General features: G+C 39.1%; 1 protein-coding gene across 1 annotated transcript in view; it reads left to right on the top strand.

Annotated features, from left to right (window-relative positions):
* Positions 1–13,449, top strand: part of SEMA3E (semaphorin 3E) — a 231,041-nt gene that overhangs the window by 134,460 nt on the left and 83,132 nt on the right. Inside the window, exons 3-4 of the mRNA XM_080663867.1 lie at positions 441–500; positions 3,700–3,819. Coding sequence (XP_080519993.1) covers positions 441–500; positions 3,700–3,819 — 180 coding nt within the window. The remainder of the gene's footprint in view (positions 1–440; positions 501–3,699; positions 3,820–13,449) is intronic.

The raw sequence follows: 13,449 nt of genomic DNA, 5'->3' as shown, positions 1-13,449 counted from the left end.
TAGGCAGCCATTAATCCTTTAATCCTCTCATGCAGCAACTGTTACTGAGTCCAGCACACGCCAAGTTCTGGGCCAAGTGGTAAAAATGCAAAGGGAACTCATGGAGGTGCCTGACTTAAAGGGACAGACAGGTTTAGGAGGCAGACTGGACTGCAGATGTTATGTAAGGTAGGTTAGGTACAGAACAGGCTACTTCAAGTGTGTGCGGCCTCTGAAGGACTGGGACATGAGGTGAACCTTCAAACAGTTTAAAAAAATAAAGCTCAAAGATAAGTGTCTTTATTATGCAAATAATGATGTAAAGAAGATTGTCTTGCTTTATACTTTCAGAAAATAGAACAAAATGAAAATGTGTGAAATTGCAGAAAAAAGGAAATGGTTTTTTAGTGTGGTTTATTTTTATATGCAGTTACATAATAGTACATTGTCTTTTCTTTCAGATACACTGGCCCAGTACAGCACTAAAAATAGAAGAATGCATAATGAAAGGAAAAGATGCAGTAAGTATTATTCATTATAAATTAAGTAAATCATCAGTTATATCTCTCATCAATCACAAAAGACTGAATCCCTAACTTTTTATTTGCTTTAAAAATCATATATGCTATTTATCTCAAGAATATATATATACAAACATATATAAACATATACAGTATATACATATGTCATATATGTATATACAACATTTAAAAATTAATTTCAATGTAGAATTAGAATAAAAGGAGTTGAGGTGCCATCCCGAACTTAGTTTTTATTTTGTTTTATTGTGTTTTAATTTACTCAGATTTATAAATTCCTTATACTAATGTTTATTTCCTATGTATTTGGAAAAAAAACAATTGTAGATAATGTTTTAATTTCAGGAAAAACTAAGCACACTCTGTGAGATTTCATTTCCCTTTGTTCAGCAAATTAGAAACATGCAGAACAAAAGGAGAAAGAAAAAAAAGTTTGAAGAAAGAAGGCAAAAGCAGTAAATATGCCTTACGTATTCTACATATTGTTAAAGGGCCTCTCCTGCTTACAGATTCAGCATTCCACTTCCCCACAGCTTCTCTGCAGTGTGTGAGTGAGAAAGCGTGACAGCAGCGCCATCCCTGTCAGAGGTGCGAGCACACTAACACATGAGTGCAGGAGTGACCTTCACCTGCTCAGGGTAGCTGGCCAATGACACCACGCACATCTCTGGAGAAAGGCATGCACATCTCCTTTTGAAACTTAGCTTATCCTGTTTTTCAGGAAGAAAGCAAAACACCATGTAAAAGACTCACACACATTATGCCAACTGAATTCTCTGTAGTAACTGGGTCCCAGCCAAGGAATGAGTCAAGACATTCTTGCTGCCTTGGTCCTCCGTGTGATGCTGACGAATTGAGCACACTCTAAGGCAGTGGTTGGCAAACTCATTAGTCAACAGAGTGTCAAACCGCAGCTCGCGAGCCGCATAGCCGCAGTTTGCCGACCACTGCTCTAAGGCTATGTCAATCTAAGCCCGGCTGAGCTAAAATGTGGGCTGATTGGCTCAGCCAAGATGTGTTAGTGTTTCAGCAGATGAAGAGCAGGCACTATAGCAATACTAGAGGCCCGGTGCATGAATTCGAGCATGGGTGGGGTCCCTAGGCCTGGCCAGTAATCAGGGCCCATCAGGGCTGTCTCACCCAGTCCTGATCTGGCCAGGCTGATTGGGGCCAGGCCAATTAGGGCCTTCCAGCCTGGGGAAGGGACCGGGTGAGGTTGGCCGGCCACGGGAGGTTGGCTGTGGGAGCGCACTGACCACCAGGGGGTAGCTCCTGTGTTGAGCATCTGCCCCCTGGTGGTCAGTGCACGTCATAGCAACTGGTTGACTGGTTGTTCTGGTCCTTGGGCCATAACAGTTGCTTAGGCTTTTATATATAGAAATGAGACTAGAATATTTTCTCCAACCTGGGGGAAAACATATTGTTCCACTATATGGGTCACCCATAGAATAAAATGCTACAGGAGTGGGAAACTGAAGAAATAAAATGCTACATGAGTGGGAAATTGAAGAATGCCTGGGTAATCAGTTCAGTGGTGCTATAACCTGAATCATTTATGGTGAGATGGTTCTGCTGGCTTTTTATCCTAACAGTATTTTATCAGAGCCTTTAAAGCCACAATCTGTCCTCATAAAATATTATCTCTACTGATTATTGCATTATTGCATGTATCAATGTCAAAATAATATTTACCATTTAAAGGTTTAGTATTTCTCTCATAATTTGTTTTAAATGAAGTAACAATACCTAATTTGCCAACAAGGTGTTTGCTAGAATTAATTTAGCCAAATTGGTTTGAAGCAATTTTAAGTATTTTTCCTTTCAGCTTATTGATCATAAAACTCTCCTAGTGATTGTGTATTAAAACTTTGTTAAGCATAATATGTATTAGATACTGTGTTTGATTAACTGGGAAATACAAAGATGTGTAAAAATAAACATTGTGTCCTCAAAGCTTCCAGTTGATTACCAGTGAGGCAAACTGGAGTTCTTGGGCCAAATGTGGCCTGCCATAAATAAAGTTTTATTAGAACACTAGAGGCCCAGTGCACAAATTCCTGTATGGGTGGGGTCTGGTGGGAGGTTGCTGGCTGGACCACCCTGATTGGGGTCCGATCAGGGCTGGGCCAATGGTGGGAGGGGCTGTGGATGGTGGGCTGGCCGGCCCTGCCCCCGAATGGGATGGGGGGGCCTCTTGGGGATCGGCAGCCAGGGGAGGGGCCGGGGGGGGGTTGGCTGGCCAGCCCCACCCACAATTGGTGTGTGTGGGTCAATCGGGGGTGGAGCGGCTGTGGGGAGGGGCCACAGGAGGTTGGCTGGCTGGCCCCACCCCCCCCATTGGGCAGGTTCGCTGCCCACACTGGGCGTCATAGCGTCCGGTTGTTCCGGTAGTTACAGCGTTCCAGTCGCTGGCTTTTTATATATATAGATAGGCATCCACACTCATTTGTGTATTGGCCATGGTTGCTTTCATGCTGTAACTGCAGAGATAAGTAGTTGCAACCACAATGTAGGTGGTAGAGATCAGATCACTGTTGAACTACATATGTAGACTATATGATCCTTGGTAGAAAAGTTTTCTAATCCCTCGATGGTATTCTTATTGTAATTGCTTTAAAATGTTATTTTTATTGACTAGCTTTCTATCTGTTTACTTGGCAATTCTCTATGAAAGTGCTTTATGTAAATTAATGTTTGAAGATATGATTTATTTTCCCAACATTAAAACTGTGATGCTCTAAAGTCTGTATATGTTTTCTTATGAATAAAGACGCTTTTTGTAACCATTGGTTTTCTGACTTTATGCTGATTCATTGCTTATATATACTTTCAAAAAATAACAACATTGGGACTAACTTAATTACTTAGTGGAACATATTCAAACTTCATGCTTGAATAAATTTCCCTATAGTGCTTTTTAAGAATTTCTCAGTGCATACTAGAATTCATGAAAAGAATTCACTCCCATTATTAAATGGAAGTCCTACATTGCTGCTAACAAAAATGTGCATCCATCACCCAGGTCTCTTCTTCCTCTGCCCCTTGTCCTTTTTTCATCTGCACCTTTTGCCTCCTCTAGCCAGGGAAGACTTAAATTCCTGGGGTTCGGAAATGCAAAAATAAAAAAGAGGTAAACATTTTTATTCCACTAATCATTTTCTTCTTTTTTTTTCTGCTCTAGAGTGAATGTGCAAATTATGTTCGGGTTTTGCATCACTATAACAGGACACATCTCCTGGCCTGTGGCACTGGAGCTTTCGACCCACTTTGTGCCTTCATCAGAGTTGGGTACCATATGGAGGTAAGACGATTTCATTCACTGTTATCAATAAAAATAATGATGAGAATTACTTTGTTTTCAATTAAAAGTTGTGGTATTTCTTTTGACAAAAGAGAAAGGCATTTAGGAAATACTGATTCCATTTGCTTGAGTCAGAGAAATAATTGCTCAGGGCCTTTAAAATCATTGTCAGCTGTAAAATTTGTGAGCTAATTAATTCTTAATGTATTCACTCACTGAACAATTTTATTTCCTTAATTTTTCCACTTAAAATTATTTCTTAATATGAAACTATGTTCTCTATTGTGTTCTTAAATAATTTTTATTAATGTAACCACCAAACTGGAATGAACATATTCATAGATTTATATATGCATGTACATATAAACAAATTTATAAGAGTACAGTTACCACATATAGTATTTTATAAAGGACATACAAGGACTTGTTGATTCTGTAATTACTCCTTTGTCAAGTGAGGTAGGGAGGTGGGATTTTAGGTGGGGAGAGATTGCAAACTGATAAATTAAGTATGAGTGGGTGAGAGCTAGATATCTCTTTCCCCATACCCCATCACTAGGCTTGTTAGTAAAAAAAATATAGGTTGAAATATAACCTATCTTAACAAACTGGGTAAGCTCTCAAATCTCATTTATTCTAGGCACAATTTCAAACACCTTACATCACAGGTCCACTCTGAAGCGTATTAAACAATATTCTGATGTCACGATCTGCTTATTAACTTTCATTTAGGACAGAAGGCAGAATCCTGCATTAGGACATACCAGTATTCTGTAGCTGAGCAGCTGGACGCTCTCGATTCTCATATCCCAATTGTGAGAGGGCAACTCTGACTATAAATATGGGGTCTCTCCAAAAATGTATACACACACTTTTAATAATTATAAAGGCAGTGTTTATTAAAATACATTTTATTTTAAAAATTGAGCTATCAGCTGTTAAATATATACATTTTTGGGGACACCTAGTATTTTCAGCCAGCCCATATAAAGAACAACATTCATTTCTGTAAAGAAAAATTATTTCTGATATTTTTTAAATATATTTTTATTGATTTTTTACAGAGAGGAAAGGAGAGGGATAGAGAGTTAGAAACATCGATGAGAGAGAAACATCGATCAGCTGCCTCCTGCTCACTCCCTACTGGGGATGTGCCCGCAACCAAGGTACATGCCCTTGACCAGAATCGAACCTGGGACCCTTCAGTCCGCAGGCTGACGCTCTATCCACTGAGCCAAACCGGTTAGGGCATGATATTTCTTATAGTAGTGAACACTCAGGTGCACATATAATTAACAATATCTGAAGTGCTTGCTCTAAGCTGCCTCTGGAGAGTGCCCTGATTGAGGTACTTCATCTGTTAAGTGTCCTTATAGGCTGTTTTTTGATTAGCATATTTTAAATGTTAACTAACCCCCCGCTAGTTATAGATTAAAGTTAAGTAGCATGCATAAACTCATCACAGTGCATTTACTAAATTATTTTAAAGAAACAGTGCAGATGATATAATAGGAAACTTTAGCTGGAGATATAGAAGGAAAGGGGATCCAGTGCACTCAGAATATTTACACATAAACAAATATACAAAGAATACATATGCATGTACATACATACATGAGTATACACATGGATATATATATATATATATATATATATATATATACACACACACACAAATACTTATGTGTATGCAAACACATGTAATACACATATACAAATTCAACATATATACATTGTAGTGTAGATCTATTAGAAAAAAAATCCTTTCATTTTTCATTTACCTGAAAAAGCCTTTATTTTATCTTTATCTTTGAAAGATATTTTCTCTGGATATAGAATTCTGGGGTAACACTTTTTTTCTTTCAGCATCTAAAAATGTTTATGGTCCTCTAATCCTTCCTGGTGTAAATTCAGATTTCATATATATCCCCCCTGAAGAGGAGAAAGAGGGAATGAGGCAGAAATATTATCTATACTAATAAAAGGGTAATATGCTAATTAGACCAGGTCAACCGGCCATCTTCCAAATGTCTGACTTCCTTCTGGACAAAGCCATGGTGGTGGGAGCCTAGGTAGAGGCAGGGGCGATCAGGCCAGCAGGGGTGAGCAGTTAGGGGTGAGATCAGGCTGGCAGGGGGTTAGGGGTGACCAGGCTGACAGGGGAGGGGAGTTGGGAGCGAACTGGCCTGCAGGGGAGGGCAGTTGGGGTGACCAGGCTTGCAGGGGAATGCAGTTGGGGGCGAGATCTGGCCAGCAGGGGAGAGCCGTTGGGGGCGAGATCAGGCCAGCAGGGGAGGGCCATTGGGGGTGAGATCAGGCCAACAGGGGAGGGCAGTTGGGGGCTTTAGGCAGGCAGGCAGGTGAGTGGTTAAGAGCCAGTGGTCCTGGATTGCAAGAGGGATGTCTGACTGCCAATCCACAGAGATCGGGCCTAAACCGGCAGTCAGACATCCCCCAAGGGGTCCCGGATTAAAGAGGGTGCAGGCTGGGCTGAGGGACATCCCCCCTCCCCCATGCACAAATTTCATGCACCAGGCCTCTAGTTTAAAATAATGATTATATATATACTAGAGGCCCGATGCATGAAATTTGTGCAAGAGTATGTCTTCCTTCCCCCAGCTGCTGGCACCAGCTTCCCTCTGGCACCCGGGATTAACAAAAATAAAATAAAAACGATTCAGTCTTTGTCTCTCTTAACTAATCTCCAATGCCTTCCAATAATGTTTTTATATGTTTTTACTTAGTTCATCATCATTGTCTGTGGGACAGTTAGTTCAATACAAGCTGCATTGCCATTAACAGAAGTGGGACTTTGTGTAATTCATCTTCATATGTGTGATATTGACTATTTTTCTTATATAATTATATGAAAACACATTTTGAAAAAAATCTGTATGTGACATAAGAGGAATTTGTGGCCATCTGATAATCAGAGCAGTGAGATTTATTCCCCGAACTCCATTTGGAGGCTTGATAAAATGTTATCTTAGAGAATGAGAAATTACAAACTATTATAGGCAAGGCAAATACTTTGATTAAAAACGTTAGAGGCAGGCACATATGGGATAGGTTTGCAGATATTAGTCTAGTTGGTTCAGAAGCAGCAGGATACAGCGCTAGGACAAATTGGGGAGGATTTTAATGTTAGACAGTGGCATTCTCTAGTTATTTTAAAGACAACATGACGACCACGAAGGAGTTTGAGCAGTGTTTGATTGGCATGGCATTAGTAATATTTTGGATTGATTCAAGCAGAGAGAGATGAAAAGCAGAGAGAAATTAGAGGGTCACGGGGATATTTAATAGTGTTGTCACAAAAGGACAGGAAGTGTGGAGCTCATGTGAGAAGCTGCTCAGCAGGGGAGTTTATGTAACTAACATTTTGTTGGATGTTGCTGATGAAAGGGAATTGCAAACCAATTCCATTTTACTTCTTGATCAGGAAGGAAAACAAAGTATTTAACAGCAAGAGGGAGCTAAGGAGACAGAGTAGGTTTTTGTGAGAACATAAAAAATGTTTGGTATTTGTCAGTTGTAACTCTTTAATTTCCATGTACAATTGTTTAAAAAACTTATCCTGGAGCTAAGAGAGGATGTTATCAGAATAGATTAAATCTCACAATATATTGAATTATTGAATCCTCAGGTGTTAATGTTCCCTGAAGGATTTCCTCTCCCTCTCCCTCTCCCTCTCCCTCCATCTCTCTCTGTCCATCTTATTTTTTTTCTCACTTGCTTTCTCTTTCTGTCTCTCCCCCTCTCACTTTATCAGAGAAACTTGGAAAATAACATATTTAGATGACAGTATAATGGGAATATCAGTGTAAACAGACTGAGCAGACAGGGTAGTATAGTGCAAATTCAGAATCACACTTGTAAAAGGAAAAAAACATTTAAAAATGATTGGCAACATCATAAATGCTACAGAGAGGGCAGTTTTAGTAAAGTCGTGAGTAATTCGAATGTAGGAGATTAAGGAATCACTGAAAATGCCAAAATAAAGGCAGTAATATTACCTACTTAATCCAGAAATAGACTTGTTAGGAACAGAAAAATTTTGGAGGATATAAAAATGTGTGGAGTATTGAAAGGTTTTCTTAGCACAGTGGATATAGAAACTATATTTGTCAAGAGGATATAACCACGTAGCTTCTTGGAGATAGGGGCTTAATCACAAGGAACAACAGCCTGTAATTATTGGAATCGAGAGTCTTAGGATATCTATGATACCTTCGTCTTTTATTTGAATGTTGTTTTTTCCTTGAACTTCTTTACTTTTTTCTTAAAAAAGTTTTGCAGTTTGTTCTTGGGAGTGGGGTGGGCAGGTTCATTTGGAGGATTTTCAGGGCTTCATCTCTCCCACAGACCCTGCAATCACCCACAGGTTAAATCAGCACAAATCTCTCCCAGGTTCAGCTGTCATTCTGAAGTGATGCTACACTCTCAGTGCGTATGTATTGGGAATGTAAGAGTTCTTTTTTTTTCCCCCTCAGGTTTGACAAAACTGGTTCCTTCTCCCTGCTTCTCCCTGCAAGATATTAATACTCTGAATGCTTTAAAGCTCCCAGTAGTTCATTCGCAGTGCTTGGGGGCTCATGGAGATCTTTAATAGCTAGTTTTGCTGTAGGCATTGTCAATGACCTTTTGGTTTTGCATTTCTAGTTCTTTCATATGGTTTTCTGGGAGAATTTATAGAGAATAGAATATATGTCTCTGTTGCTATCCTGTCTTACATCTTAGAGTACCTTTTAAATAGTAAAATGCTATACAAATATAAAAGTACTACATAAAATACTACAAGTTCATGTCTACCTCTAATTTACTCACCATTCAAAGAAAATAGAAATTATGGGTTGAATGTCGAGGCTGAGAAAAAAAAAGATTCAGGTATAAAATTTATATTTCTAGAGAATTGACAAAGGTCTTGAACTCCTACAAAATTAAAGTCACTTTTATTACTTAGCAGTCGAAGTTTCTCTTAGAACACAATGATCCTATCTAATAAAGAGGGAATATGCTAACTGACCATCATCACACCCTCACAAAGATGGCGGCACCCACAGCCAATAAGGAGGGAATATGCTAATTGACTGCCACGCCCTCAAAGATGGTGGCGCCCACAGCCACAAGATGGCGGCGCCCAGTCCCCTCAGCCCCGCCTGGATGGCAGGTGTGCGGCACAGCCAGGCCCACCCCCAGGCAGGTCTGGCTGCTCCATGCGCCTGCCTCTGGAGTCCCCCCATCCCCCCAGCCACCCAGGGCCAGCCCAAGGTGCAGGCAAGCCTCAGATGTCGTCTTCCCAGCTGCCCCCAGCCAGCCTGAGGTGCAGGGCCACCCGAGGCTCAGGTAACTAGGGCCGGCCGAGGCTTGCACTGCTGGCAGTGGCAGCAGCAGAGGTGTGATGGGGGCGTCACCTTCCCCTGATCTCTGGGTTGCCTCCCACCCCTGAGGGCTCCCGGACTGTGAGAGGGGGCAGGCCGGGCTGAGGGACTCCTCCTTCAGTGCATGAATTTTCATGCACCGGGCCTCTAGTATTAACATAATGATATTAGCATGTTACTATTTGTATTAGATTTCTATGTTACAAATCAAATACCCCAAAACAACACAGGTTTACTATCTCACAGTCTCTGAGGGTCAGGGTTCTAGGTACTGTTTAGCTGAACCCACTGTCTTAAGGCTGAAATCAAGGTATTTCTTTTTTAAAAAATCTTTTTTGTTGAAAATATTACAGATGTCCTCCCACCTTCACCTTTTGCCCTCCTTCATCTAGCTCCTGCCCCACTCCAGGCCTTCACTGCACTGTGTCCATGGGTTATGCATATCTATAATAATAAAAGCATAACATGCTAATTAGACCAGACATCCTTCCGGACAACCTTCCAGATGAAGCCAAAGCTGCGAGGGAAACCCGGGTCCCGGGTGCCAGAGGGAAGCTGGTGCCAGCAGCTGGGGGAAGGAAGGCCTACTCTTGCACAAATTTTGTGCATCGGGCCTCTAGTATGCATATAAGTTCTTTGGTTGATCTCTTCTTCCTGCCCCCAACCCTCCCCTCTGAGATTCAACAGTCTATCCCATGCTTCCTTGAATCTGAAATCAAGGTATTTCATAGGCTGTGATCTTTCTGGACCTCAAAGCCATAGACTAAGTTCTTGTGGTTGTTGAGAGAATTTAGTTCCTAGCAGTTGTAGGATTCAAGTACCTGTTTTCTTAATGTCACCCAGGATCTGCTCTTGCTTTTAAAGGCCACCTGCAGTTCTTGCCTTGTGGACCTATAACAACATGGCAGCAGATTTCTTCAAGGCCAGCAAAAGAATCTGCCTTTCCGATATACTGTGAGGAAGTCATTTCACATAATTTAGTAAGAACAACTACTATACAGCCACCATATAAAGTACTAAAATCTAGAGAGTGATTTCTCACCCTTTTGGATTTGTAGGGCCCACCCAAACCCAAAGGGTAGAGATCATACAGGATATCTCTATTTAGAGTGGAAATCTCGAGTGCCATTAGCATTCTGCCTACAATACTATCCTTTACCTATCTTACATATGAAAGGAGGATTGGATTAGTCCTAGTGTTTTAAGAGGGTGTTTCTTGGGGTGCAAGGCAACCACACAAAGTGAAGGGTAAAAAATGAAATCATTCTTTTCTAAATTTGCTCATGGCTCTTAAAAGAATCCTACATTCATAACACTTTCAACAATAAAAATTAAAAAAATATAACGAAATGAAAAATAAAAAGAATCCTACATTCCTCCATGCAAGAATCATAAAGATCTTGGGCCAACTCCAGAATTTGTCTAACCAAACATGGAAAAATTTGATTATGCTTGAGGGCATAAGCATTTAACTATAAATTAGTGCCATATTTAATTAGGGTAGGGTATATTTTCTCAGTGTATTTTAATTTAAAGCCTGTTTTAATCAATTTTTAAATATGTTGAATATATTACTCATGCAAAGGAGCTTGGCACCAGAGATAAGCAATAATTCACTTTTTCTTTATTTTCAGTCATGGTTTTGACACAAGTTTCCTCTAGTGTAGAAAGTAGCAAGCAGCTCAGCTATTTAAGTTGGAATATTATCAGCTATACAATCAAAAGATTCATATATTTCCCAATCCAGGATAAAATCCCTTTGAAAATATGTTGGAAGCTATACCCAAATAATGTTCTTACCAAGTGAGTTCACATTTCTACTTCATATACTAGAAATGATGTATTTTGTAGTTGTCTATATTCACTAGTTAAATATTTTGTAATGTGCAGTAAAAGATGACTATTTATACGTAATACAATTTTTGCCTTTTAGAGTGATATATTTTTTCATATTATCCCATAAATCCTTTAGAGCTTGAACCTTTTATTTTCAATAAATTTTGAAAATACCTTTTCAGGCAATCACACTTAAGTATACAAAATTGAATGAAATATATATGTTACAAATATATAAATTTTATCAGATTTATTTTCCTCAAAGGTACTTAATATTTGTTTCTTAATAGATTAAAACTTAGTTTCTTCTTATAGTACAGAGTAAAATTTTCATTGGGATAGTCAATAAAACTAGTAACAGTTACAGGAGGTTTAAAAAAGTAACCTAAGCCCTAACCGGTTTGGCTCAGTGGATAGAGCATCGGCCTGCGACTGAAGGGTCCCAGGTTCATTCTGGTCAAGGGCATGTACCTTGGTTTCAGGCACATCCCCAGTAGGGGGTGTGTAGGAGACAGCTGACTGATGTTTCTCTCTCATCGATGTTTCTAACTTTCTATCCCTCTCCCTTCCTCTCTGTAAAAAATCAATAAAAAATTATATATATATATATATATATATATATATATATATATATATATATAGTAACCTAACAGGGCCCTGGCCGGTGTGCTTGGTGGTTAGAGCATTGGCCCGTACACTGAAGGGTCATGGGTATACCTGGGTAGCAGGTTTGATCCCAGACCTTTGGTCGGGTGCTTGAGGGAGGCAAACAATTGATGTTTCTCTCTCACATCAATGTCTCTCTCTCTCTCTCTCTCCCCCACCCACCCACCTCTCTCTCTCCCTTTCACTTCCTCTAAAAATCAATGGGGTCAGGGAGGAAAGTAACCCATCAGAGTTTTATGACCTATATTAGAATTTATTTTCACAAAAGAGATTAATATGCCATGCACCTAGTAGTCTGTGTTTTCCACAAAGAAATACTCATATCTTGATTTCACAAATTATTTTGTTTAATGTCAACTTTTGCCACATCTCACTTCTAAACCTATAAAATTCCAAATATTTCCAAGTGTGTTCTTTTAATAGGTTTATGTTAGGTCTGTGTTTATTTATGTCTCATTAGCTGTAATTGAGCTATAAAAAGGTTAAAAATGTTAAACGTAATAATTTTTAAATAATTGTGTAAAACTCTAGGTGGCTGTTAGCAATTTAAATAGAATAGGTAAATATATAAAAATTTACATTGAGTATTTAGCAATATTTATACTCTCAGATATTTTTTTATATATTAAATATGCTTCTTGTTAACAAAAATATCCAGATTATAATTTGCACCAAGATAATTTTATAAACCTTATAACTCACCTGTTTTAAAGGGTAACTCTGGTCTGTAATTTCCTGATCCATTTATGTGAAAATAATATATAGAAATGTTTTATGTTTTTAAAATGTTCACAATTTTTTATATTCTCATTTCAAATAAGTGATTAAAAGGTAAAATGTATCACCCTATGAAATCAAGCTTATATTTTCTTTGGCCTCAGACTATGAGTTTTTCATTCTGCAGATTGGGTATTGTATATGTATTTTTGACTAGAAATATAATAGAAATTATGATCAATGGAAATAGAAACTACTGGACAACAATACTCTTTTTTTAAAGCATGGAGAATGGAGATATTTTATTCATTGAGATACATATTGAATGTTAAATGTGCAAGAGGGAAGTATTTACACTAATATAGTAGCTATCTAAAAAAGACAATATATCAGTAGCCCTTTACAAAAGAAGACAAAAACTTTTGAGTTGGTAAAGAAGGCTTGGAAGACTTAAATTGAACCAATATTTTTAAAGAAATGATATATCTTGTCCATTGGGCACTCAGCCATTTATTACAATGTGTTTTTTTTTTTTTTTATGCTTTCTTTACTGCAAATGAAAAGAGTGTTTTTCAGTGCAGGTGATAGAAAAGGCAGTGCTATAATCCCCAGGCACAGGGAAGTGAGCATGACACATTCTCCACATCTTGCAGTCTGTCATCTTTGTGGTTTTTTAAACCCCTCAGGTTATTTAAAACTGGCCTCAGCAGAGAGGGATTGTTCCTCCAGGTTTTCCTCTCCTGTCAATCTTAATAGTGAAAGCTGGTGGCATGAACTGCCGCTGGGAAGGAAAACAGGATTCCTTGTCCTGGTTTTTGTCTAACAATAATTATATGAAAGCTCTTGGAAAAGCAGACTGCTTGACACACTTCACTTATAGCTCCCTTTTGTGGTGTGTGTGTGTGTGTGTGTGTGTGTGTGTGTGTGAAGCCTTGCTCTCCAGCAAGGTGCCTGTGAGATAAGAGGTGAAGAGAGAAATTGGGTGATACTGTGTTGCTGAGCAACTTTCCTGTTGGCCACTGGGGAATGA

This window comes from Plecotus auritus (assembly GCF_963455305.1).
Source record: "Plecotus auritus genome assembly, chromosome: 4".
In the NCBI taxonomy this organism is placed as follows: Eukaryota; Metazoa; Chordata; class Mammalia; order Chiroptera; family Vespertilionidae; genus Plecotus; species Plecotus auritus.
The sequence above is the reverse complement of the archived record's forward strand: the minus strand, read 5'-3'. Positions and strand labels throughout refer to the sequence as shown.